At 46.3% G+C, this 25,980-nt stretch overlaps 1 protein-coding gene across 6 annotated transcripts in view; it reads right to left on the minus strand.

The window, feature by feature from the left end:
* The window catches only part of SSH2 (slingshot protein phosphatase 2), a 103,611-nt gene that overhangs the window by 13,781 nt on the left and 63,850 nt on the right, over nt 1-25,980 (minus strand). For 5 of the 6 annotated variants that reach the window (XM_055718035.1, XM_055718019.1, XM_055718025.1 and 2 more), the window contains 10 exons: nt 22,644-22,747; nt 17,882-17,946; nt 12,985-13,106; nt 10,461-10,529; nt 9,615-9,680; nt 8,252-8,446; nt 6,329-6,422; nt 6,073-6,201; nt 3,157-3,203; nt 1,531-1,677 (listed from right to left, as the gene is read on the minus strand). In XM_055718035.1, coding sequence (XP_055574010.1) covers nt 1,531-1,677; nt 3,157-3,203; nt 6,073-6,201; nt 6,329-6,422; nt 8,252-8,446; nt 9,615-9,680; nt 10,461-10,529; nt 12,985-13,106; nt 17,882-17,946; nt 22,644-22,747 — 1,038 coding nt within the window. The remainder of the gene's footprint in view (nt 1-1,530; nt 1,678-3,156; nt 3,204-6,072; nt 6,202-6,328; nt 6,423-8,251; nt 8,447-9,614; nt 9,681-10,460; nt 10,530-12,984; nt 13,107-17,881; nt 17,947-22,643; nt 22,748-25,980) is intronic. The other variant, XM_055718056.1, reaches the window with a different exon arrangement.

Below are 25,980 nucleotides of genomic sequence, written 5' to 3' on the forward strand. Positions count from 1 at the left end.
GCAGATTTAACTCATTCCTTCTTATTGAAGGCAAAGCAAACAGTGCCTTTGAGTGCAATGAGCAGCTACTCTGCTTGGTGAGGCTGGTACAGAGCCTGAAAGGGCAGCCAGTACTTTCTGCTCCAAGGAATTAAACATTTGTCTGCCATGAAATACGAGGAGGAAGGCTATGATCCTTCTTGGTGATCTCCGTGCGCTGGACAGCAGTGGCACAAAGCAGGTTGACAGAACTTGGTTTGGCACCTTTCGTTTTCTCCTTTAAGTGCCAGGTGCTCTGGATCACCAGCCATGTGAAGTTCCCACAGGATAAACGAGGAGGCCACAGAGCACAAGGGTCATGTGCCTCCACAAGCTCAGAGCTCGGCTGCTCGCAGCTGCCTGACCTGTACCTGCAGCCACGCTCCCCAGCCTCCGAGTGACACCTGCACTGCCTGGGGCATACAGGGCCACAGCAGCTTTTGGGATGCTCTAAGACTTTCTCAACTTTGCAAATCCAGTTGGTCAAAACATTGCAATGCTTTTGGTGATTCGAAACACCCCAAGCACAAGAAGACAGGGCAAAGAAGGGGGGACAGTAATTGCCCCAGTTTGGAAGATTATTAACTCTTAGACAGTGCTGAGGCCACATCGCCTAAACCCCAGTGGAAAATGTTCTGGGCAGAATACTTCTGAGGATGACAACAATACAAAATTAATACTTAAGGGAATACAATGATGTTTTTTAAAGAAACCATCTTAAATAAAGTAAGTCTCGGGCCATACTCAAACAAGTCAGCTTTTAAAGGCTATGAGAAATGACAAGCACTAGCTATGGTTAAGAGATGACAGACTTCTGTAATGGAAATAATACTTCAAAGGCAACATATACCAACCTGATTTCTGACCAGTTTTCCCTTAAGAAGGCTGCTGAATTAACTGGAGACAGCTCATACAATTGGGATGCAGTTCTTTGTAGTAAAAAGGCCCTACTTTCTGCATTTGCTATCAGGTTACTCACTGTAAGTGACAGCTCAGAGACCTATGCAGGCATTTACTCCTGTTAAAGGGAAGAGTTTGCTCTACGGCATTACACTACAAGAAATCACTTCCAGACTGTGGGTTTCATTGTACAACCTCACAATGCAGGGAACAACTGATGTTTGTGTTTGGCTTACAAGGTTTTGCTTCTTTCTTTTGTTAAACCCTACTCAATCTGTTACTGCTGTTTCCTCCCACCAGCACCTCCGCAGAGCCACCGCATTTCCTAAGCGGCAGGCAAGCTCTTAGCTCTAGTACAGGAATGATCTCCACTGTTAGCTTGGACTGCAGCTGGGCAGAAACCCCTCACTAGGTCCTACTGACTCCTTGTAGAAGCACCTGCAAGAATGGAAATTTGTGGAAGGCAACTCTAGCACTTAGAAACTATAAAAATGAAATTGCTTTGATGCTAGATAGACAAGGAGGAAAAGTAGTTAAGAAACTCAGTAGGAAAATATAAAATGCTCAGTATACATCTTCTAAATGTGTTTGCTCTGTTCTGAGAAGACTTACTTTGCCTTGGAGATGAATTTGTAAGTGTCATTCCAGTAAGCCAGAAGATCTGTTGCTTCTTCATCATATACCCGAATATTATGGTATTCAAAGAGCCCAGGGAAGAAGTTATCTATCTCTCGAGTCACATTCAAAATATACCGCACCCTGTGTGGAAACAGACAGCAGATAAAAATGCAGAGTGTGCAGAACACAGCAAGTTCAGAGAGATATCACAGCTGCCACACAACAGCCTCACCTTGCTTTGAGAATGGCAAAACTCAAAGCATTTGAAGTTGCAGTCTTGAACATACCTCCCTGGCAACCAGGGCTTCATGCAAGGAAGAAGCGGCTAACGCAGACAAAAGGTTTCGCTGAGCAATATAGAGCCCAGCCTCTGATAAAAGGGCTTCCACCCATAACGGATAGAAACTTCCTCCATAGCATGTCAGGTTACACAGCCTGCCCACCATTCTCTCTATTTTAAGTGTTAGCAACACTGGTGACACAGAGCTCCTGCACAGACTGCTCAGTTAGTGTTTGGACACTTTCTCAAAGCCCCTTTGTGAATCTCTCCTCCCACAGCACCAACACCACAGGACGATTGAAGGTATAAGCTCATGAGCGAGACTGTAGTTAAACAAATGCATAAAATAACTAGAGAGACATTACAGACAATGAGCCACTGGGAGGATTTATTTCTTATCCCTAAATTTTCTGGAAAGAAAACTGCTAGAGAAAGCATATGGTATTTATGTACACTACATCCAGTATTTTTAGCCCTGAGGGTTACTTGTAAGATGCTTATGAATTGCACTCATGCTGGGATATCAGCCAGAACAAGAGCACTGCAAGGGAGTGCCATCCCTTCTCCCTAGCAGGTATGAAATCACCGGCAGTCAAGTAGGACCTGTTTGACCCAAGGAAACAGCAACAGACCCTGAGATGAATGAGAAGAATCAATTTTGCCAGGCTAATTTCCAGGGTACAGAAGTACGCTATCCATTCAATTCAGCAGTGTGATTATTTTTTTCCACTGGATTAGCACAAATAAGCCAAACCCATAAATAGTGATTTAATTGCAAACTCTCGGTGCTTAGATCCACCTGGCCTAGAGAAAGGACACACTATGCTTAAGCCTGAAAGGTAGAAAGGGCAGGAGGCAGAGAAACCCATCAGTGCTAGGGCTGAGAGCTACAGGACTTGACTTCCTACTGGGCCTGACTCAAAGCAAGAAATGCTCTTTTACATATTTTCCTTCCTGCTGCAGTCTGCTGAGGTCCAGACTCCAAAGCACCTCTGTAATGGTGAGACCTCAGTCCAGAACAACAGGCTGGAGTAAAGGGCACAGAGCCAACCATGCAGCATCCAGTTAAGTAACTGTAGCTTTTTGCTACTTATAGCTATGAGATTGCTGGCTTCCTTTGTTCGCCAAGGGGATGTCAGTCAAGGTCAAGGAACAAGATTCTTTTACTTTAGGGTGCCTGTTTGTGGGATGTGGAGTTTGGAGGAAGCAAGAGCTTGTTGAGATCTGCAAACCCTTTAGCGAGACTCAGGTTACACAGCAGGTATGGAAGAGATTTTGTTGCACAGACAAGTGTTGAGGCCAGGCTCTTGCTTTTAAGCTGATGGCATGAAGCTACTTACCCTCTGTTCTGCAAATCTTCCAAATTGGAGGCATTCCATTCCGAGCCCTGCAGGGAAAATGATGCAAAGGGACACATCAGCCAGAAGGAAGGCATGGCCAAGCAACTGATGGAGGGAGGGATTGTCACCAGTGAACTGGAGGAGGAAGCTGGCCAGCCAAGTGTTGGAGGGCCAGGGGGTCTTTTGAGTATAGGGGTACACAGAAGGGTGGTAACAGGGCTGATGTGCAGCACCTTGTCTTGCCCCATTAACCAGATCTATTCTGAAGCAAGAAGCAGCTCTGCAAAGCAGGCTGTATGCTGGCACTTCCTGCAAACTGCCGACAAACCAACCTCAGCAAAGTTGAGACCACTCCACCCTTTCCCTGGAGGCTGCTGCCAGCTCTACCCTACAGAAGAGAGACTGCCTGCATTTAAAAACCATCCAGGTGCTCTTCATATGTGAAACACCCATCTCACACATCAAAGGCAGCAACACCGTAAGCTCACTTGGGGTTACACCTCTTCTCCCCATGTTCAAAGCCTGTGTGAGCAGAGAAATAAACACATTCAACCCTGGCTAGCTAAGCCCCTTCTCTGCAGCACACACATGCCCTCCAGTCTGCTCACTTCCTGTTCAAACACATAAACTGAGCACAAAACCACTCAGATAAAGGCTTCCTTCAAAATTTAAGGTGCACAAGCTATCTGCTTCCCTGCCCTAAAATAGCTCCTAAACAGAAAGACGGATCAGATGAAGGAGTAAGCAGAAGTGACCCAGGCAGCACTACCACCACCAGCAGAACTGCACTGCTCACGGCTGCTCTCACATCACCCCAGGGCCAGGAGAGGCACAGCCAGGGTGAGCCAGCCCTTGGAGCACACCCACTGCCTGCCTGCAAACCCCGTCGGCCTGAGAGCGAGAACCTCCCAGCCGGGCAGAAGCAGCAGTGTCCACCCCAGTGATAGGTTGCTGCTTGCCCCAGAAAGCATGCATTGGCACCCTGTGTCTGAGATGGAGACGGGGGAGCTCCAAGAGCTCTGACTCACAGGCATGAACTTGGGCCCATGACAGCACTTGTAGAAAAGTCCTGAGCACTCACAGCCCGTGTCTAGATGTACACGCAAAGGAAAGCGCCGCATTACTGTTCTGGTAGCTACTGGGGACAAGTCTTGTTGTCTTGTCTTGACATTACATGAATACAACAAACAAAAAGCATCTGGTTCTTCCCAAACTGAACTACTTCCTAAGAGAAATCATCATAACGAGGACACTGTTCAAGGGTTCAGCACAGATGGGACTCTGCATTTCGAGCAGAATAGAAGGGCAGACATTGCATGCTGTGGTAGCCCAGATTTCAACAGAATCTGTTGCCTTCAGCCAGAGATCAGCTCAATCCCAGAAAATTCCAGAGCTGTGCACGATCTGAAAGATGACTATGGGGGCTCTTGCTATTCAGTACCTGCCAACAAACATATTTTGATCCCCGACATATTTACCCTGGACCCCAGACTTAGTTATCTTCACATTGTCTCTTTCTGACTAAGAAAGAATAATCCAGTTCAGGCTTGGGAACCACCAGTTTCCACAGGTATGGAGAACAATGCTGCAGCGGTGAAAGCCATTTCTCCTGTCCTCTGATCCACAATCAACAACATCATCAGGTCTCTTCTTTCCTGCCTTTTTATTTTAGCACTCCTCAAGTGGGATCCTGCAGGGCTCCTGCCTCGGTGCCTCCCAGAGGCCTCACTGTACCACTCTGCCCTGCAGTATACATGTTCCTGAATGAAGCTGGTGCCCAGTCCCAGCAGCACTGCTCCTCACTGCAGGCTGCTGCTTTGCAAATACTTCTATTCCACACATCAGCCGCAGCTCCTCTCCCTGGTGCTGCTGCCAAGCCTTGTTTTAAAGGTCTTGCTGCTATTAAATGCACTCAGAGCCAAGATACCAAGCCCTGCAGCAGACTAAACTGCCTGTACTGCTTTTGACTAGCACTGTAAGCCTGTAACAGGACTCTTTCTCTGAAGAACACATAGTCTGCAAAAAAAGTCTGTTACATTGTAGGTACTTTTAAGTTTCTTGGCCCTACCCCGCCACAGTTTCTTGGGAGTGCTCACACTAACATACACCAACCCTTCTGAGCCAAGGCACTAAGCTTCAGGAGACTGGGAGAGGCCCTCTTCATTTGGAAAGACCAGCTGGTCCAAGAGGAATGGCTTTGTTTAAAGTTGAGCCAACCTTGTAGGCTAGACAGCCCAACCAAACCTGCGTCCGTTGCTTCAGGGCTGGGAAATCCTGTGGAGCGCTGACTCACCAGAAGGAGGTGCAGTAATTAAGACAGGCCCCAGCAGCCATGAAAGGCAACTAAGCAAGCGAAACATTAAAAGGCGAAATGTTTATGTTTCCTTGAGTGACTTATCTCCAGGATTCTTCGTTAAGCTCCTCTGTTTCTTCTGAGTCACATGAACGCAGAGCTTTCCATGTTACAAGAGTGTCATTCCACCTGAACGTTCAGCAGCTTTCCCCAGCGGCTCCCCTCCCTCTTTGCTGTAGTTATGCCCTTCCCAAACACATTTATACTCCAAGAACTCTGTGTGTAGGTACTCTGGACAGTGAAAGCTAAAAAACTGTCTTACATCAATGGAAACAGCCCTGAAAAGTGGTTATAATTAAGATTTTTTCCCTTCCATCCTCTAGTGACAGGGTCTACAGCTTGGCAGGTTTAGTTTAGTGGCTGGTGAAGTGTAGTACAGCCAAGAACGGGCCAGGCTACCCCTGTTCCGTAGCACTGGTGTCTTGCTTAAGAGTACATGACCTCAGGATCAGCCAATCTCTCCTTCAGCGTTCCTTTCAGTTCCTCCAGAGGCCCCTGTGTCAACCAAGACACAGTGAGAAGTGTTAAGCATTGTTTACTCTTGAATTCACTGTTAGACTTACCAAAAAGACATGATCAAATATCTGCGTGGGGCTGTCCATCTGCCCAAGGATCACTATCATTTCATTGTCAATGAACTCTTTGAACTCTCGCAGGTTACAGACCATCTGCATCTCCAGCTCGGTGCGTATCTGGGTGGGGAGGAGGAACACAGGGAAGCCATGTGAAGTTTTTGTTCTGGCTTTTCTTCACGGCATAAAGTACAGAGCTCTCCAGTTTGCCCAACAGCACTTCCAGTGCTGCTCCCTCACCACTCACCTCTTTTGACGTGATATTCTCCAGATCTTTCTGCATCATGATCTCCCTTAACTTAGTTTTAATTAGCCGTTCCGTGCGCTCCCGCTCAGTTGGGCTATCAGAAGAAAGCAACAGTCACTGGGATGGGAAACAAACTGGTCTCATGGCACTTTTTAAACAGGTACTGTATAGACTGGATACTCTGCAGAGCCTCAGATACTCACACTATTTCCCCCAAGTACGTCCTCAGCTGGAAGGAATCTAGGTGACTGTAAAGCCCAGTTTAGATTCCCAGTTGTATATGAAAGAGACCAACTGAATACTCCTAATCCATTGTAGTCATCCAGAGAACCTCTGGTATTTGGTAAAATTTAAATTGGGAAGGCTGCATTATACTCTCTGGAGCAGTATGTAAGCTCCCCCCTACCTTTCTTGGAAAGGTAACAGCTCCATAGCTCCTTACATGGAGAGACAAGAGCAGCTAAGCCTCTGTGCATTCCTCCAGCCTCTGCTGCCAGGGGCCTTATCACCAGCTGCAAAAATAGCCTGACTAACACCAGGGGAAGCTGCAGCAGAGCAGCAGCACAAATCTGTCTCACCCATCATCTTTAGAAGGGACCCAGCAGTAACGTCGTGCACTACCTTTCCGTTCCTCTGGAAGGCTGCCAAGACGGTGACTGCACAGACACTTCTCTGCTTTACAACTGTCCCACTGGTGGTTCACAAAAATCATCAAAGTTCCTGGTCCTTTTAACCTCATGCACTATTTCAGGAATCAATTAAGAGAACGTTGTCTAGGTGTCCCCAGGAAATCATTCACTTGCTGCACCAGTGAAAGGGTGGGTTACATAGAATTTATATATGAAAAGCTACAAGAGAATATTAAATTGACAGCCTGCCAAAACTTTTCAGCCACCCTCCTTGTACATTAAAAAACAATCAAGTGTGAGACTTGTTCACAGCTGAACAACTGCTTAGCGTTATTATTCACTCCCTGAACTCCAACAACAGGAAATATCTGAGAGCGTAAATCAACCAATGGCACAATTATACTGGGAAAGCAGCTGGGGCTAGTGAAGTCATTTCTTCAACTACAAAACAGGCAACTAAGCCCTCACACTTGGCACCACATCTGGACACAGACTATCTTTGCGGTTATATGGTATCAGTACCATCAGCAATTACTAATTACAGGGGCTGTAAACCTTGAATGTTGATACAGCCTATAAATTTTGCCTTGCCAAACTGTCTACCTATCTACCTCAGCCACTGATTTGGACCATATATCACCAGACATCCAAGCATTTAGCTGGAGACAGCTTGGGATCTATACACTGTCCCATTCCCCACTTGCAGAACTCCTTGGAATGATGAAAAACTACATTGCTCTTTGTCCCCATTCTCAGGTGTATCAGATGGATGCCCAGGAGGATGCTTCTGAGCTCACAGTCTCAGAAGTCCGCATATAAACACTTCACTTTACAGCAAAATGAACTAAGGGAAAAAAAAGACCATGTTACTCTAAAGATGTGCTCAGACATGTGCCAGTGTAAGAGCAAAGTCCAGAGAAACCTGTCCCTTCCAGGAGACACCAGGCCTGGAAACCAGAGGACAAAACCAGCGAAGAGGAAGGCCTCGGTACTAGAGTACACCACACCTCTCTCTCACTAGTAACACGGGACTTAACTTGCAGAAGCAAATGTGTGTGAGCCTAAAGCCCAAGGTAAACAACTAGACTGAAGAGAGGCTGGAGGGAGCCCCAGGGAGCTAAACTTCCAGTGCTGGTGTTTGCCTAACCAGAGGTCTGGTTATTACCCGGAACAGGAAACCTCTCCTCATTAATACCTAATTAAGAGTAGTCTCCTGTGGAAACCATCTCCTCATTTGGAGACTGCAGTGCTTGACAGCCACACGCTTTGGTTCAGCAGAGCCAGACCCACTTACACGTCAGTGAAGAGGGCGGGCGAGTCGGGCCGGTGGGACTGGACATCTTGCATGGCATTCCACTCGTTGACTGACGACTGGTCCGAGTTGATATGGCTCTCATAGTAACTGACCCATGTGAGGAAGAGGCTCCCTGGGTAGTAATTGTTGATCCGTGCCACCTCACAAGCTTTATGTAAACTCTGCAGAGCAGACCTAGAAAGGGAAAAATACTTCCAGGGTTATAATTTCTTCCTCAGGCTGATATCAAGCACAAAGCAGCAGCCAAATCCAGGATGCTGCTCACGTCCTTCAGTTCATACAAACCCCAGTGCTGTACACAACAGCCCCCAGCACTGAGCAGGAGGCTGCCCTGCAAGAGTGGGGATAACCCACGCTGCAAGAGCTTCCATGTCTTAACTGAAGTATGCTAAAGTAAGCCTGGATAGCAGCAACGGCACCCACAATTCAGAGGGCACCTGTGTCTGGCTCCAGAAACTGCTACCATTACCTGAGTCATAACTAAGACGCACACAGTTTGTGTCCAAGACAGGATGCTCTGACAGCTCCTACTGCGCCATCAGCTCCCCTGCGTGCAGAGCAGGGACTCCCAGGAATCAGACATGGCAGGCTGCACAACCAGGGGCTTAGGGCTTGACTTTACTAAGGTGTTTAGGTGTTTGCCCTCTCTGACTGCACAAGGGATGTTAGAAGTTTCTTCAGCTGCTGCTGGGAAACAAATCCGGCCCTCCTATTTTTAGCTTGTTTTAAATCTTTGACTGGGATCAGAAGGATCCAGGTCAAAATCACTGGAGTGACACAGTAGCATGACACCCTGACAGGCAATGTATTTCTGCAATGTAAAGAAGCTTGAGCCAGAAATACTTTCATGGCCACCACATTCTTACATGAGCCACCCTAAAAGGAAAGAAAAATGCAGGCAGCTTCTCTTTCCTTCTCGCTATCACAATGAACATGTCTCAGCGGAGACAGAGACTTCTAAAATATGCACAGGGTGTATTTCCTTATTTATGACAAATAAAAAAAATTAGAAACATTTCAAACATATGCTCAAAGCAATTTACTTTGGAGAGATTCAAAGCAGCAGGCCTTTGCAAGGAAAATTACCCTATTCCTTCCTGTCCTCAGCTGAGACCAAGGCAGGGCTGCAGCAGTATTATAAACTCACTGCTGTACACCAGCACTTGCATGGTTTTCTTTCTTTGGTATCAAACTTCCTTCCCCATCTCTGAATGAGACTTCTGGCTGCCTGAGTAGGTCTCAAGATACCAGTAATGACAAGCAGCACCTGCTTTTTAAAAGCTCAAGCAGCCAGAACACCTTGGAAAAAGGATAGCTGGTACGGATTATAGTAAGTACTTACCACATCGCCTGTACAGACACTGGCTTGAATATATGAACCCTGTTATCTGTTGATACGCTGAAGCCTCTGGTGAGAAGAAAAAAAGACACAGTAAAAATGTATCCCAAAAGCCACTTTTTAGTTAATAACTGATAGTTTGTAGCACATTAGAACAGCAAAGGACTAGCCCTAAGCACACACTGCCAAGTTCAGCTAGCCAACAGATCAAAATAGCATGCTAAAAGCTCTAAGATAACTTTTAAGCAGCTGCTGTTTGGGAACAAAACTAAGACAGTGGGACAGTGCTGGGCTGTGCTGTTTACCTTGGCAACACAAATTCAGTGCCACAGCTGGGAGCAACAGAGTCCCGCTAAAGTGATCCTGGGGCAGCTACCAAGGAAAGAAAAGTCATTCCACGCACTGCACTGGACAGCCTTTGTGACTGGCACAAACAGGAGTCTGCAAGTCAGGTGTCTATTTGGCACAGAAACATCATTCTTATTTTATGTTCTGCCGAATGCTGCCTGCTACAAGCATGATGGAGGAACACATAATAGGATCCCTTTAAGGAGCTTTCACTACACACCCACTCGCCAGTAAAAGCTCCTTTACTCCAGCTTAAACACACACATAAGCCACTGTCTCTGTGTGTGTTTATGCACAGATAAGTCAATTATTGGTGTTCCCTGCCACAACCACTGTTATTTAGGGTGTTTGAGCCTACTAACCCGATACAGGTCAACAGCAGAAGGTCTGCTGGACCTGTAAGGGCTCTGCAATCATTCAAATCCTTCCCCATACACCGTGCTGTAAGTTCACACACGGAGACCCTCTGCTATTGACCTAGAATATACAAAAGACACTCACCCATCCCCATCCAGGTGGATCAAGGTGTCACTCCACAGCGGCAGCACCAAGCCCATTGTACAAGTGCTACTGTAGTAAGAAAGAGATTGTCAGCCCATCTACTACAGTACCATGGTGTGACTTTAATTTCACAACAATGGTTGCATATTAGAAAAGAGAAAGAAAAATCCCACTGTTGCTTCAGGGACAAACAGTGCCAGTGTTGCTCTACAGGTGTCTGTCAAGGATCATTAACCAGATACAGGGTACAGCAGTGCTCTTTCAAGCAGGCTTAAAGGGTTAACATATGCCCAGAAGAGCAAACAGGATTCAGAAGCAGCAGGCTTTGTGCGGAAGGTCAAAGGGGGCTCACAGTCTTCAGTCAGCTCAAGGCTTTCTTTACAGATTAGTACCTCTCAGGCTCAAGTGGTTTGGTTCTAGCTCTGATTTTGCAATCCACAGCTTTGTTTTCTTGTTTGTCCCTCAGCCACAGCTGCTGGGAACCGGGATCAGTGTAGTGTAATAGCAGGGTGACTGGCAGCGCGATAGGTTAGCAATCACAGCCTATCACCCGTTGTTGACACTGGCCCCTTCTTCTCCCTCCCACACCTTGAGGACGAGCACAACGGCCAGCCGAGACAAGACACATCTTGGCAATCCCACTCCTCTCTCAGCTGCTTTGACCTCTTTGCCCTCACAGTCACCTGCTTTCTGTAAGGCTGAGCAAGAAGCCAAGTTAAAAGCAGAAGTCAAGCAATGGAAAAAAGGCAGGGGTGGGGGAACCCCAACACAACCTGCACCAGGTTGTCAAATAAAAAAGTTGAATCTCATAAAGCTGTAAAATTGGTCCATAATCAAAGCAGCATCTTGCAGAAGAACTGGATTCAACTGCCTCCTGCTCTCACGCTTTGCAGGAGCTGCTCTCAAATTTTCACAAGCCGTACCACCTGCAGCAGCCTCTGCGGCTCCTGAGGAGTGGGGTAAAAGGGTGAGACTCCAGGCTTCAGACGGTCAGCAGACACGAAGCCCTGTAAACGCACATGCTTCGGAGTGACTGGTGCCCAGCACAAGGAGACACTGTGGCACGCAGCTATTTCTGTTGACAACATGAGATGAGCTCATGGAAAGATGTGTTTTTAAAAGGCTTCCCAAGGTGCCCAGGGTATTTTTAGTGATACTGTTCAGCAAGCACTTATCAGAGACCATAGCAACAAGTCTACATTGAGTTATAAATACCAAGTGGGGTAGGGGAGGGTGTATCAGACTGACCATCCAGAACCTCAGTAACTCTAGCAGAAAGCTAAAACGACCCCGCTATGTTATTAGAGACTGAATACCAGTGAGCTCTCAGTTATCAAAGGTGGCTGTGCTGGGATATCACCGCCAACAGCAAGTTCCAAGCTCACAGCAACCTGTGTAAGGACAAGTTATTCTTACCCTACCACAAGAGCATCTCTGAGCTACAGCTGTGCATACATGCACAGGAAGGGAGCCAGGAGCCAGTGGCAGCATCATGCTGGTCCCTCTTTTTAGCAGGCATCACTTGAGCTAAGCATCCAAACCAAGCTGCCTGAAATTAAGCACAGTGACTGTTGTGATCAGCAGGCTGTATGGAAGGCAATTTCTTAGCCAAACAGTTCAAAAGTATTTTCTAGTCACCCTGCCAACTACCTGAAAGTAATTTCTTTCAACTAGGGTCAAAAGCAAGGCTCATTCCTTGCTGACAACACATACAAAGCTGTGCTAGAAGTAAGCATATGTACGAAACCTTCCAAAATAATTTGATTATCTAGGTGATTCTTTCCCCATATAGGCCAAAGTTTATTCACAACTCTTTTTCTTAGGAGAGTCATGTGCCTACATGCCCTCCCTAAAGCACCCAGTGTCCCCTTCTAGATGTGAAGCTTCTGCCCCTGAAGCTGCTGGGGTGCTGCCTCCTGGCTTACAGTCAACTCCAGCAGCCACCGCTGCTTCCCAGCCCCGTTCTGCAACCTTTTGGAGAGGTTAGCAGCAATTTCAATGAACAAAGCAAAAGCACTAAACCCTGATGACACACTGATGCCTGGAGAGAGCACACGTTGTGTTAGATTTGCCATCAGCAACCCCGACATGCCCATCAGGCCCTCTGTGTCATGACCTTGGCAAAGGGCTGCCTGACAGTCACTTTCTTATTAGCTGCTCTCCTGAACCCTGATGTCCAGCTTCTTTAATTGCAGCTTCTTTCTTTGCATGCAAGCTGTCCCTGTGCAGCGCTTGGGGACCTCGCCATTCAGAGACACTTAAAGGCACTTAACGTCCTCACACAAGCCTGAGGCTCAGAAGAATGAAGGAAACACTGACCTGCACACCTGCACTGTTGCCTTCCCATGTGCCACCTCCTTTCAAGAAATAAAAGGGGAATTCTGGATCTCAAGGAAGGTGTTAGGCTGGAAAATCTGAAGCAGTCTATCCCCAGAAAGCACGGACACCAGACAGTGATATTTCTACACTTGACTCCATATATGGGTGAACACAAGGACTCCCCCAACCTGGACACTGTGAGTACCTGTCATTGGAAGAGAAATCCATTCCTAGGACAATGCTCTCTTCGGTGTCTTGTCTGCCGTTGGTGGACACTACCACCATGTATCTAGTGCGGTTCTGGTAGGTACTTTCCAGTCTTACAGCCTGAAGAAAGGAATGGGAGAGATCAGCAGCGCAGCCAGCAAAACACACATCGTTACCTTTACAAGCCACTTTTTCATGCTGAGTGACAGGCGCAGAAGCAGTGATGCAGTTTGCACTAGTACGAATGATCCATACTTCTCAGCTGGGTAACCAGCAGAAGAGGGAGAAGCAACTTACTCTCTCACATAATGCTTTCCCCAACCGCTAGGATGTTCCTGGTGCCTTCTGCACACCTTGCTGCAGGCCTGTGCTGTCCCACCAAGGCTGCGTTTAAAGAGTAGCCTATGAGGCTGGCTGCCAAGTCCTCCGACTGGTCCCAGTCTGGACAGCTTCATGGAGCGTTATGCATTCAACGAGACAGACGGGTGTTGAATGTACTCTCACTTCTCAGAGGGCTTTGACTAAAGAGCTAGGGCTCTCCTTTAAACTACTGTGTGCTACAACAGCTCCAATGAGACTCCTTCCACCACCTTCCCAGGCAGCGGGACAGACAACTAGAATCTAATTCATATGTGGTTTCCTGCTGGTCCTTTGAATTCTTCTAACAACTTCTCCAGTGCAGAAGCAACCTTACTGCCTTACATCTGGCCCCTGTTACTCAGCTGTACCCCCAGCTGGATTCAGACTTCCCAGAAATGGTGAGTGTCATAGTGCCTCACTGCTCCTACCACACTGCATGTACCCTCGTGCCAAAAGCGAGCTCTGGCAAGACTGGAGGATGCCTGAACTTCATCCCAGACTCCCCCAAATCAGATATTACTGACAGCATTCAGAAAGCAGCTGTGCAGCTAAGTTGTGAATGTCAGGCCAACACTAAAGCTCCTGAAAGGCTACAGTGAAACATAATGCTCCTCCAGAAGCCACGAGGAAGTAAGAACTAAAGCAACTCCAGCAAGTCTTCTTACAGCCAGACTGCTGGTTAGTGAGGAGCACAGCGAAGGGAGCCCAGCATTGCAAGTTTTGCCTATGAACATCTGCAGCAGGCAGCCTTTACTTGCAGTGCTTTTTGGACTCTGTTCTAAGCCATGTGCAGTTGTTTTCACCACACCGTCCCAACTAGAGAAACTAGGACATCCCTAGAAAGGCAGTGTCTTAATTATGTATACTGAACCTTAACTTTGGACGGCCTAATCTGACACTGAGACGCTGTCTGGCCTCTGTGTTTACCACAGTTAAACTGCTTCTTGAACTTTGAGCAGGGCCTGCAGAGAGCACACATGGGCAAGGAGGAGCCGCCACAGCCCAGCCTTGCCCGCTGCTGCGGACAGACACCTGCCTGCTGCGACGGGACCTAACTGTAGAATTCCTCGTGACCCAACAGCTGAAGTTCCAAGCAGTGTTTGACATCATTTCCAAACTGAACCTGAATTCCTCAAACACCAGCAGTGCCCCCGCAGCCACTGCTTGCATAGATTTCTTGGTGGCCCACCGGAGTTCACGACAGTTTAAACAGTCATTTTATCCTTACAAAAAAAAAAAAAAGCTCACCAAACACCTGTTGGGTGGGATCTCTCAGGAGTAGGCTGCTTTTCCTAATATGTTCCTTTAGTTCTTTCTAACCTGGTCTGGAGACCAGCACGGCACCTCCTAGCTCAGAGGAAACCCCCTCTCGCACCTCACCTGTCCGCTAGCCAGTAAGTCTCGGCCACAAGACATGGCAGTCTACACCAAAGGTTAAAACAGCACACGGCAGCTGAAACGGAGCGTGCTATTTCACCGGGGTGCTCTATCACAGGAGACTATGCTGAGCGCAGCAGGGAAAGCTTCCCAGTGGCGTTGCAGGAAGCAGGAGCTCTAGTGATGGGGCAGAACAGCAAGTGCAGGCAGGAGACTGTTGACTGCGTCTTCTAGATACGTCCAACGGGACCGAAGACTAACAGAAACTACCCAAATGCTGATGCCAGCAGACAGATGTGCTCCGTACAGCAAAAGACTGTGCCCCACCCCATCTTTTTAGGATAAGTCATGCTAAAACCAGCCTTATTTTCCTTCTTGCTCCTTGAGTCACTGGGATTCCTTTGGGAACATGGAGGATCAAAGTGGTCAGTCCTTCAAGGTGTGAATTCTGCCAAAGGCGGCTGTTTCTACAACTAACACTTGTAGCAAAACAGAAAGGGTGCTCTTCAACCTAGAAGAGCAAGCAGTCACCAAGGTCTTGGTGGTTAAAGTCATTATCTACATCAGAAACGAAACCTCAAACAGAAGCACAGACTTGCCTAAAATGGGGGCAGGCAGACAACAGCTGCCCTGTGTCTGGGGCGTCCGTACACCAGTTCTGTTCCGCTTCTCCTGAGGACAGTCCAGCAGCAAGAGGATTACCATAATCTAACTTACTTTGCTAAACCAATTTGGCTAGCGGTAAGGGGAAGTGTGGTCTTAACGCAAGACCCTTTAGAACATGGCTAGACAAACAGCGACCAAAGGTCACGTAGCTTCAGGTCAGTGGGGTGGGATTTTCAGAGGGCCAATTAAGAGAAACAGGGCATGGCTTACTGGGGCTTTCTAGATTCTACACTTACCACAAAGCGAAGAACCATGAGTGGAGCAGATGATGTGTTTTGCAAAATTCACTAGAATAATAAACCAGCAAACTTGACACTGTAAACCAGCCAATCTCAGAAGTTACTATTAGAGCTCCAACATGCCCATCAAATCACAAATTGGTCTCTCACTTTTTCATTAAGCACTAGTTCATACGCTCACCTGACAGCAGGAGGACACCACATAAGTGGTCTGATACCTTTTAAATGAAGGTATTTGAAATCCCAGTCCACCTAGGGAGGATGGCCTAGCTTCAGGGACTGTGATGAGATGGAAGGTTCTGCCTCAACTGCTCATCTACACAGACCTAGCTTTCTCCTCAGTGTAGGAAGGTTATTTATAGTCTGTTCATGAGCAAGTCTTTCCCTGTAGTCCTTTCAGGGCCAGCAACATTTTTCTTAGTTTTAGGCTCACCTAAACATAAGCCAACTTTATCTTCTGCTGCATTCTGTTTCATCAGAAGTGTGATGTGGTATCTTGCCAGCCCTTATGAACAGCACATTCCAAGAAGTAAGTTCATAGTGACCTTTCATCTTTTTCTTGCTACATGATAGTAGGTGTTTCATACACACTTCTCATTGGGATATTTGATTTGATGACAAAAAAAAGCGCCCAGCTTCCTGAAGTCTTCTTTTATTACTGAACACATATAAGTGAACAAGAGCCCACCCTGCTGAGCAACAGGAATAGGATCAATCAGTTTGTACTCTTCACTCATTTTCCTCCTTCCTACTGATCTTGCACTGGTACCATTGCTCTAATCCTGCTCTCATGGAAGGCTAAAAAACTCTGCCAATAGCTCCAACAGAAATAAGAGTTGTTCCAAATGTTAAGTGTAGGTTTATAGAAGATTAGATTCCTCTGCTGCCCTCTGAGCTGTGAAGTATGCCCTCCGAATGACAGCAGCCAACACAAGAAGAGAATGCATTTCTCTCAGTACTGTTTATATTTCAAATCTCGTTTGTATCTACTATTCCATGAGAGTCTATTGCAGCTCTGCACACTCTTCGTTCGTCAAGAATCAATTAAATTCAAGTAGACTATCGAACTTAACCTCATGCAAGATTTCAGCATTCCAAATGTAGCTCCAAACAAAAGGGTTTATGTCTCAGCCCACAAAGTCCTTATTCAGCTGTTAAGGCTAATTTGTCCCAAATCACACAATGTAGCCAGTGATATTGCCGAACAATGACTTGTTCAATAGTTTCCAATGTTCTAACCCTGGCTCAGATTCTGAAAAGCACTGAGAACCCCCATTCCCATCACTTTCACTGAAATTTTAGTGACAGCAAGGCGTGCCTGACAAAGTTTAGGAGTAGGTCCTTCAGTTTGCTTACGGCATGTTATTTTCGCTGGTCATTTTTAAAGTTAAAGCATTCCATAGTAATCTTGACTGTTTCCTAGCATTACTCATACCATCAGTCCAGCTCCAGCACAGCTCAGGAGGATTCATCAAACAAGAGGTGCCAGAATAACACCTCTGATGCTGGCAGTCCTACTTTGGGCATACGTTGCTAAGATCCACCAAGACAACACAGGAAAGAAACTTCAGGCTATTAAGTGGTGAGAGGTGCAGATATACTACACTCATGCCTGACCTTGTAGAGCACTTCAACATGTCCTAAACAAATTCCTCACTGCTCTTCTTTGGCTTCTAGAGGTCTTTAGGACTGCATATCAATGCTATAAACAGCAATGTCTAATTTTCATCACATCATTATAGGAGGCAACAATCCAGAAAGCAGAAAGAAAAGGTTCAATATAGGTGCAGAGGTACACAGGGATCCTACATGCTCCTTCCTGATAAGCCATGGCCTTTTGGGATGCAACAAGTTAGGAGAGTAGTGAGGAACACAACTGATGTGGAAAGGCAGGTGTTCACACTGGTCAGACGTAAGTCACCTACTCTTGATTTAAATAGGACATCAAGCTAATTTACCCAGCTTGTCTGACAATTGTTACAGTACTTTTCCAGAGCGTATGTACTCAGTATTTGGTTCAAATGCACTCTTCCAGCCATACAACTTCTCTCACCGAAACACCAAATAAGCACGCCTTTCATAATTAGCTGCTTTTCCACCTTTGTGGTTGCAAAGAAGACTCCCCAAACCCGCTGATGAAACCACTCAAACACACGTACACCACTGCTTTCATGAGTTATGCAGGTGTATTTGTCAAGTGGAGCTTAACCTTTATATTTGTTAACAGCAGATAAGCAAAACCAGCCAGCTTACCAGTCTGATGTTGTCTTCTGGGCGGAGCAGTATGAACATGGCCTGCAGGTGCTGCTGGAGATCCCCTGCAGGCAAGAGGAAAAGGTGAACGCACAAAAATAGTTTTAATCACATGCAAGTTCCTGGCTGTCCAGCCAGAGCAAATGTCCACCAAGAAACCTGACACGTCACCGCAAGTGCTGTCACTTCCACCCACTCAGAGATGACAAAGCTCCATCTCTTTGTCAGCGCTGCTCTTTGCTCCATGTGCTCACCTGTTGCCATCTTACCGTGCTCTGTCCTGCCAAATCCTGTTATCTTTTTAGCAGACATAAAAAGAATTTCAGTACTGTGTTCCTTTCCAAGGCAAGGCAAACTAGGTAGAAATGGATCCCACCTCATGGTTCAACATCTCATTCTACCACATGCTTCAAATCAGAAATCTGCCATTTCTTTTACACAACTTAAATGCAGAACTATGTGAAAAATCAAACACCTACAATCTTTCCTAGAAAATGCTTGCTACACTTCTACTGGTGAGGCTGAGGAAAACTGAGAGAAAAAAAAAAGAAAATAATACCATAGTCTCGTAGTAACTTTGAAGTCTTCTTAAACAGAGCTGAGTGCCCCTGGTTCCTAAAGCACCAACTATTTGAAAGACAAGTGAGATGCCTTTCTGGACTGCTCAGCACTACTCCCTGGCCTGTAGAGAGCCAAAAGTTTCTCTGCTGAGCAAGCACATCACTTTCTGAGTGTTAGTAAGCAGTAACTCCTCCAGCAATGGGGCTGTTTTTTCAATCGTTACCTGAAAAATTAATCTGCATTCCCAGAAAGGAGATTGCAAGGCTGCCAGGTGGGTGGCACAGGCTGGCAAGCAGAGGAACCTTTACTCTCCCACCCTCTCCCGCTCCCCCACAGACGGGAAGCTGAGTTTTGGCAACACTGCAGGGAGGAGGACGAATGCCGAAGCAAGTATTCGGCACAAGTGGCTACGAGACCACCTTCTAGGAGGGCTGACTAACCTTCCTGACCTCCCTTTCCAATCCATCAGTGGTGCTGGAATCCATGGTATTTCACGGACTCTCAGAAATAAGGAAACCTTGGACACAGAACAGCATCCAGAAGTGCCACAAAAGGGAAGGGGGAGAAAGGAAATGCTGCCCAGCAAGAGCATGGTACCTAGTTGCTGTACGATTTTTACAGCTGGTGGAACAGCAGGGCTGAAGGGCTGTGGCAGCCCCTCTCCCGATGGGATGGAGGCAAGCTGGTGGGGAGTGGGCTACGCAGGACACGCCATTCCCTGCTCTCCTCTTCCTTCCCCCTTGAAACACATTTCAGCATATGGCAAAGGAGTTAATGCCTTGGGGTTGAATTTTTAACTGGGGGTGGGAAAAACTGAAGCACTCTGGGGTGCTAAGGAAGTCACATACAAAGTACCAGCAGCGATGAGCACCTGAAGCTGCTTCCTGCCCCGGCACATTGTTCCCAGTGCTGAAGCGGTTGGCATGTGCCTCCCTGAACAGCAGTTAGGTAGGGAGATAGGTAACACAGGAAAGGCCTGGCCAGCTCATCCATCGGATGCCTGTCCTCCCAGGGATGCGGTGGGAGACAGGATTTCCCCATGTCGACAGCAGTGCAAAATCCTGGCAGTGCTGCTCACTTCCAGCCAGTTTCAGCTGCTAGCACGGTGGGAAGTGCTGAGAACTGTCGACTCAACAGACAAAGGTGCCTCTGCTTCAGCTGGCACCTCCTGCCTGCAGCCTGGAAGAGTCCAGCAAGTATTTGACTGAGGAGGCATTCACATGCCTGAGGCAGCCTGAAACAAAAGGTGCTTCACCTCAGTTTTTCCCTCCCCAACAGGTAACAGTTCCCACCTGCTGCTGCGAGTAATTCAGCATCAGGAACCAGTTTAAGAGCTGAAATTTCCAGAATTTAAAAAACACCACCAGGACTACTGAATTATGTCAATCTTTTAAAAAGAGAGGAAGTTTCTAAGACAACCCTTTCTGCAAGGCTGGGTCAAGGAGCTCCACTATCCCTCATCCTCAGGAAGCTCGCTGCACCCCTCTCTGATCCCCAGCCTGCCCTGCCAGCCTTGGGAGCTCCAGAGCTGCAAAGTGAAATATCGCTTCCTTGGCCAGCTTTAATCAACCCGCAGCATTTTCAGCCCCAAACACACACGGCATTTTGTAAGCTTCCTGGATTAAGGAAAAGCAAAGGAAAGGTTTTAACATGCCAGAATCAGCACAAAGATACCACATCCTGTCCTATGAAGAGCCGTCCGCTTTGCTGGCATTCATGGCATGACTGCAGCTTCCTATCACATTGTCCAGCAATGCTTTTGTTTCCTTGAGCTGGCAGGCTAGGTGCAAAGCATCAGCTAGGGTGGGAGTTAAGAGTGATTTACAGTATCCCAGCGGTGGCAACAGCCCCGGGGAAGTTACATCCTCTTCTGGCCACCTCCAGCGTTGCTGGAGTGCAAAAGCAAGCCCACCATCCTAGGGCACACAGCCCGCTTGCCAGGTGGCACAGGACCGCCCAGCAAGAGGACTGTGGACAGCTGGTACCATATCTAGTCAATCTGCCAACTTGTGATTTTCATTGCTGAAGATGATACGATTAAAGAAATGGGAATGGGTGCAAGCATTAATTATTGCCTGTCACGCATTTACTCTTTACGCAGGATTCTAGCACCACCAGCGAATTGGAAAGGCAGGTCAGGAAGGTTAGCCAGCCTTCCTAGAAAATGCTCGTGTAGCCACTTGAAACACTATTGCATCCACAGGCAGCAATCTCACACTGGAAAGTTATGTCCGCTCTCTAACCCCATTCTAATTTTGTGTGCCAGAGATAAGTCACAACACACACATGGGAATGAAAGTTGAGCAGGGATTATCAGAGTCCAAGAAAGGAGACAGTTGCCACACACTCTGTGAGCTCACTGCCAAAGGCTGGTTCACCTCTCAGAGCCACTCTACATCACTGTTTTAATTTTGGTGGCACAGATGTTTTGCTCAGGAAGGTGACACACTGATCCCTTGGTGGCTTGGTCTGCTGGCATATACTGTACGTTAGAAAAGTTCACAATAAAAATAAGATGGTGCACAATCTCATACAAAGGACCCTCTCTTCAGTGAGATCTCCAAGCACCATAAAAAACATACTACACCATTCACACCACTTGACAAGCAGGGAAACTGAGGAAAGAACAAGTACTGATGCTTCATTAAACCTCACCCCATAAGCCGAAGAGACAGGAATTAAAAAAGTCTTCCAAGAACAGAAAAATCCCATCCCTTAGGCAAACCAGCCTCTTCAGAACAAAACGTCTTGCTGGAAGCAATTACAACACACCGGATTTGCTTTCTTGGCAACCTGGCTTCTAAGAACTCTGGGATGATTAGAGGAGTGACTATTTTCCACCAAGGTCTCCAGATCTCAAGCAAGGCAACCACAGCAAGTAGATGAAGCAACAAGAGAGACTCAAAAGTTGTTTGCGCTGCATTGCGCAGGCTCACAAAAGCCATCCAGCAGGTCTCTGCAAGGTGAAGCCAAGACAGCGACTGCCAGGTGGAGACTGGGCTTCAGTAACGCACAGGACTTTCGAGAGATCTAAAACCAAGACAGGTCAAGACACATAAACTTCTCAAAGACTGCCGACTCTACTTTCACACTAAAGACAATTTCCCTTCAGTCTCATCCAGAAAGGCCAGCTTTAAATTAAGTTTCAGAAGAATTTATTTTGACAACTGGTAATTAATGTATCTCACTCAAAGCAATTTGGGTAGTGCTTGTGCTATGTCTGAGTGGAAGTATGTAATTAACTGCTTTCAGACTTCAACTCTTTCTATAAAGATGTTTGTAAACAGATTTTGAGGTGGCCCAGTCATCAGGTCGGTAACTCTGCTGGATGGATTGCTGAATGACAGCCTGATGTTATCAAAGTACAAAGAAATCCACACACGGAACCAAACCAAATCACCTTTTCGTGGTCTCTTTTTTGGCCAGCCTCTATGTATCTGTCTCTGTCCCATACACAAAAGTTTGAAGGTCCCAATGTTTGGTTTTTTCCTGTTGATTGTTTAATGGAAGGGAAAACCCTCCACACTATCTGATCCCCATAAAACACCATCAGTGAATAAGCACCATATGAAAAACAACCTACCCTGAAATGTTTGAGTTTCATTATTCAGGCTGACTTTTCAAACAAAGGCTCTAAGCAAAACCACAAATCAAACTTTCAGCAAATAAAGGGGGTGGAATTATGACTGGCTCTGTATTACTCACTCTGCTCATGCATCTGAAACGTCACACTGACTCTGCTCAGATGTTTCTCCTCCACCACGTAGAGGTAAGTCTCCTCCCTTTCTTCCACCGTAACTGGTTACTTTCAGATCAGGAAGAACAATTACTCATCCCTTATCATAACCTCAAGTTTCCCAGTGCAATGCATGAAGGTTTTGATGGCAATCCTCCAGCCCTTCTCTCAACAAAGATTGTAGGAGGATATTTGGAGGCAGTTGTTCTCAATTCTCTGTTATGTCATGATTACTGCCCTGATGTCACTCGCTTGTTTGATTGCGCAGGATAACCAAGAGAGTACTGAAACCCTTTTTTTCTATCAGCATTAAATATTGCAGTCTTGAGCCTGGCAGGTCTAGCTTTAATGCACACCTGGTGCAAACAGAAATGTGTGTCATCTGGTGAGAATGAACTCAAGAAAGCTGCGCTTGGAAACAAAGAGTGAGCAGACAAGCCTCAGCCGTTGGATGCAACACATTACCTGCATGCTTGTTGCGCCTGTGACTGATCCTGGGAGTAGACGACCCATTCCCTCGTGGCAGGAAGAGCGCTGCACCTTTCACAGTGAGGAAGCTTTCGCTGATGCTGTAAGGAGAGAGACAAACTGTAAGGAAAACCCCGTACTGTCTTTACAAGGAGAAAAGCAATGGAACAAGAGGGGTTCAAGGCACTGAATGCATGTTCTGTTCTTTTGCAAGGAAGCCATTTAGACTGGATTATTTTGTTGGTAAAGAAATCCACCCCCCATCTAAGTACTGCAAACATTCAGAGCATAACTGGGAACAACATGGAGAAAGAAACATTGAAAAGCAGAACACATGCCTGGTGCCACTCTGCCTGCAGAGGTGGAACCTGAGCAGGCAGAGGGGATTAACCTATGGCTGTATTTTCAGTTTGAAAGTCAAGATGAGAGATCCACATTTCTAAATGGCGATTAATACAGCAAGCCCACACATCTCTATAATTACGGACTCCTGTTAACCCTGTGCTTTGCGGTTCAGACACAGCTGGTGCCCTGCAGAAACAAATGTCTCCCTTCAGCAGTCAGACAAAAGAAAATTAGTGTATGTAACAGATCAAGAAATCATGAAACTACTGTCTATGAATTGTATGATAATTAACTCTCAAAGACTTATGCATTAAAAGCAAAACTGTAATGCTTTTAAATTCAGACATCACTTACTGTCTTGATTTTGCCCTTTCTGAAGTCACATGAGGAGAGAGGTTTGTGCCAAGGGGGAATAAAGAGTTCAAGTTCTGCAGAACAGCTGATATTTTAAGCACATCTTCCAGTAGTTTTCTTAAGAGATGCTGTGGCTCATGGAAAAAGCAAGACACACTACAGATTTTGCAATTAAGCCATCCTGTTGCATAGTTAAGGGTTCCTGCTTTTCTCAGAATTGATAAGATGGTCATACAGGCTTTGAAGACAGCCCAAAACAATTCTACAGTCAACAGGATGGTTGATGAATATGATAAGACAGGATGGGAGAGTCCCTGGCATCATGCACCCCAGCAGCTCTGTGCCTTGAAAAAGATGTTGGCTTGTCCTCCTCAACTGAACAAGAGACTAGGAACTTCTTAGTTCCTTTCTCAGCTTAAACAAATACTAAACTTAATTATTTATTCCCTTCCTTTAAGAGACAAGGACTGGGAAATAATAATAGAGTAAAAAACCCCGCCGTACATTTGAAGAAATTCCATGTTACAAAATGCAGGTGAAGAGTAGAACATCCCAAGTCACCACGCTTTGCAGCTACTTTGGCTCTGCAGAATAAGCAAAGGCTAACTGCTGCCTGCCCCCTTACTCCAGGGACACGTTTCAGTAGCTACTCAAAGGCAGGCATACACCTAAGCATGACTGAAGACAACAGCATCACAGAGAAATCAAATGTGACCAAGAACCAGGACACAGCATGGCAGGAGCCTGCGATCTGCTAGTTTCATGATTTGAGGTTGACTGCTTTAGCAATAGGCTTTGCCAACTACATTTTTATAGGTACAAGAATTATAAAAGCTTGTGTTAAAGTTGGATCTCCCCCTAACCTCAAGCACATTTCTGGGCACCTCTCCATTTTCTTGGTGGGGATATAAAAAAAAAAAATATCAGATTTTCTGAGCTCCAGCAAAGCAGATGCACACACTCAGAAAGACCTTCTCTTTCAAGCCTGTAGCACACCCCAATGTTTAGGCTGCACTGTCTTTTGTAAGCTCAGCACTCCACCTTACTGACAAAAGTTTATCCCAGGACTGTTTTCTAAAATTAAACCAGATGCACTGGATGTTTCAACAAAACCAGAATTTTGAAAAGGAAGAAAATCACTCATCCCAAATTAAAATGGATCAGAGATGTTCACCTATGCTAAAGTTAAAAACAAAACAAAAATAGTAGTATTAAATTCATCAGGCACACTGAGCACAGATGTTTCCTCAGATCCTTCTCATAAAAAATTCTGATTGAGCCTTTCTAGCTTTTGGTGACAAGTAGATGCTCTGAAAGCCCTCAAGCTACATAGTTTAAGTCTTAAAGCTTGAATTAGAGAAATACCAAGCTATCCTGAAGCCATAAACGTTAACAAGTAAGTAAATAAAGAACAGTAATTAAAGGGGGAAAAATATATTTCCCCGTCACTCAGCTTGAACATGTTTTGATTCAGCAGTGCCCTGATGTCCTGAAGAAGTACACTTCTGCTTTCAGACTAGCACCCACAAGGGCAGTGGGGCAAGAGAGCATGCTGTGCTTCGTTGAGCCTCTTCAGAGGCCAAGACAATGATACAGAAAGCCTGAGAAGACATTCTCTCCTTCTCTTTACAGTCTCATCACAGAGGCAAACAGCTGAGCTGCACAGGAGGAGAAAGAATTCAGCAGTCACAGACAATTTTCACATAGTTAATTTTATCAGCAAAGCCAACAACTAATATTAGCAATCCTTTAACCTGTGCCTGAGGTTCCCCCACAAGGTTGAATTAGCAACTATTTTTAGTGGATAAAGTAGCATGTAGCTAGAGGGCTGGGAAGTTAAAAATCTTCTCACTTCCATCACTTTCCCTTATCTCTCTGCTCTCAGCCCCCCACCTGGAAAGGAAACATGAGCACAACTAGAGATTCCCATTAGGTGCATCCTTCCAGGAGGCCACCTCTCCTAAGGCCCGGGAGTGCCTTGCTTTGGTCTGTTAACAACAAGCTGTAAATTTGACTTGGTAAGACTAGGGAAGGAGAATGTAATTTCCCATCCAAAGGGTTGGAACAGCTGAAGAACGTGGCACAGCAGATCGTTCCTGTAGAGCAGGGAGCCAAGCAGGCAGGGCAGTGTTAAGTGCAGATAACACACACATAACACACACACCACCAAGCCCTGGCCCCGAGACTGAAGTAATGAAGAAAATCTTGAGAGGAAAGGCAAGAAGTTTGTAGGAAAATCCAAACAGCTGTAAAAACAACCACCAGCAAAGCTTAACACCATTCTTTTGGGAGATGCTGATTTTGGTGCCTGTGATGCACTATAGGGACACCTAAAAAAAGCCATCGCTGGCCTGGCATCCCCTGTACAACCCATGGCTGGCTGCTCCATTTGGGTCCATCTTGCCTGGATAGTCTCCACCATGATTTTTCCCAAAAGCATCATGTTTGAGGGCAAGATCTCCTTTGGATACCGCCTCCGATATATAAGGAGAGAAGATCCCGCCTGTGGGATGCTAGCAACAGGCCCCACTCTGAGATGCTTCAGAAACATAAAAAGCAGAAAAAGTTGTGCGTGAAAAGGGCAATTAAGAGGCTCAAAACAACATCATAATGTGGGACTACGCTCACTGCATCA

The sequence above is a fragment of the Falco cherrug genome, chromosome 1, assembly GCF_023634085.1.
Source record: "Falco cherrug isolate bFalChe1 chromosome 1, bFalChe1.pri, whole genome shotgun sequence".
NCBI classification, from domain to species: domain Eukaryota; kingdom Metazoa; phylum Chordata; class Aves; order Falconiformes; family Falconidae; genus Falco; species Falco cherrug.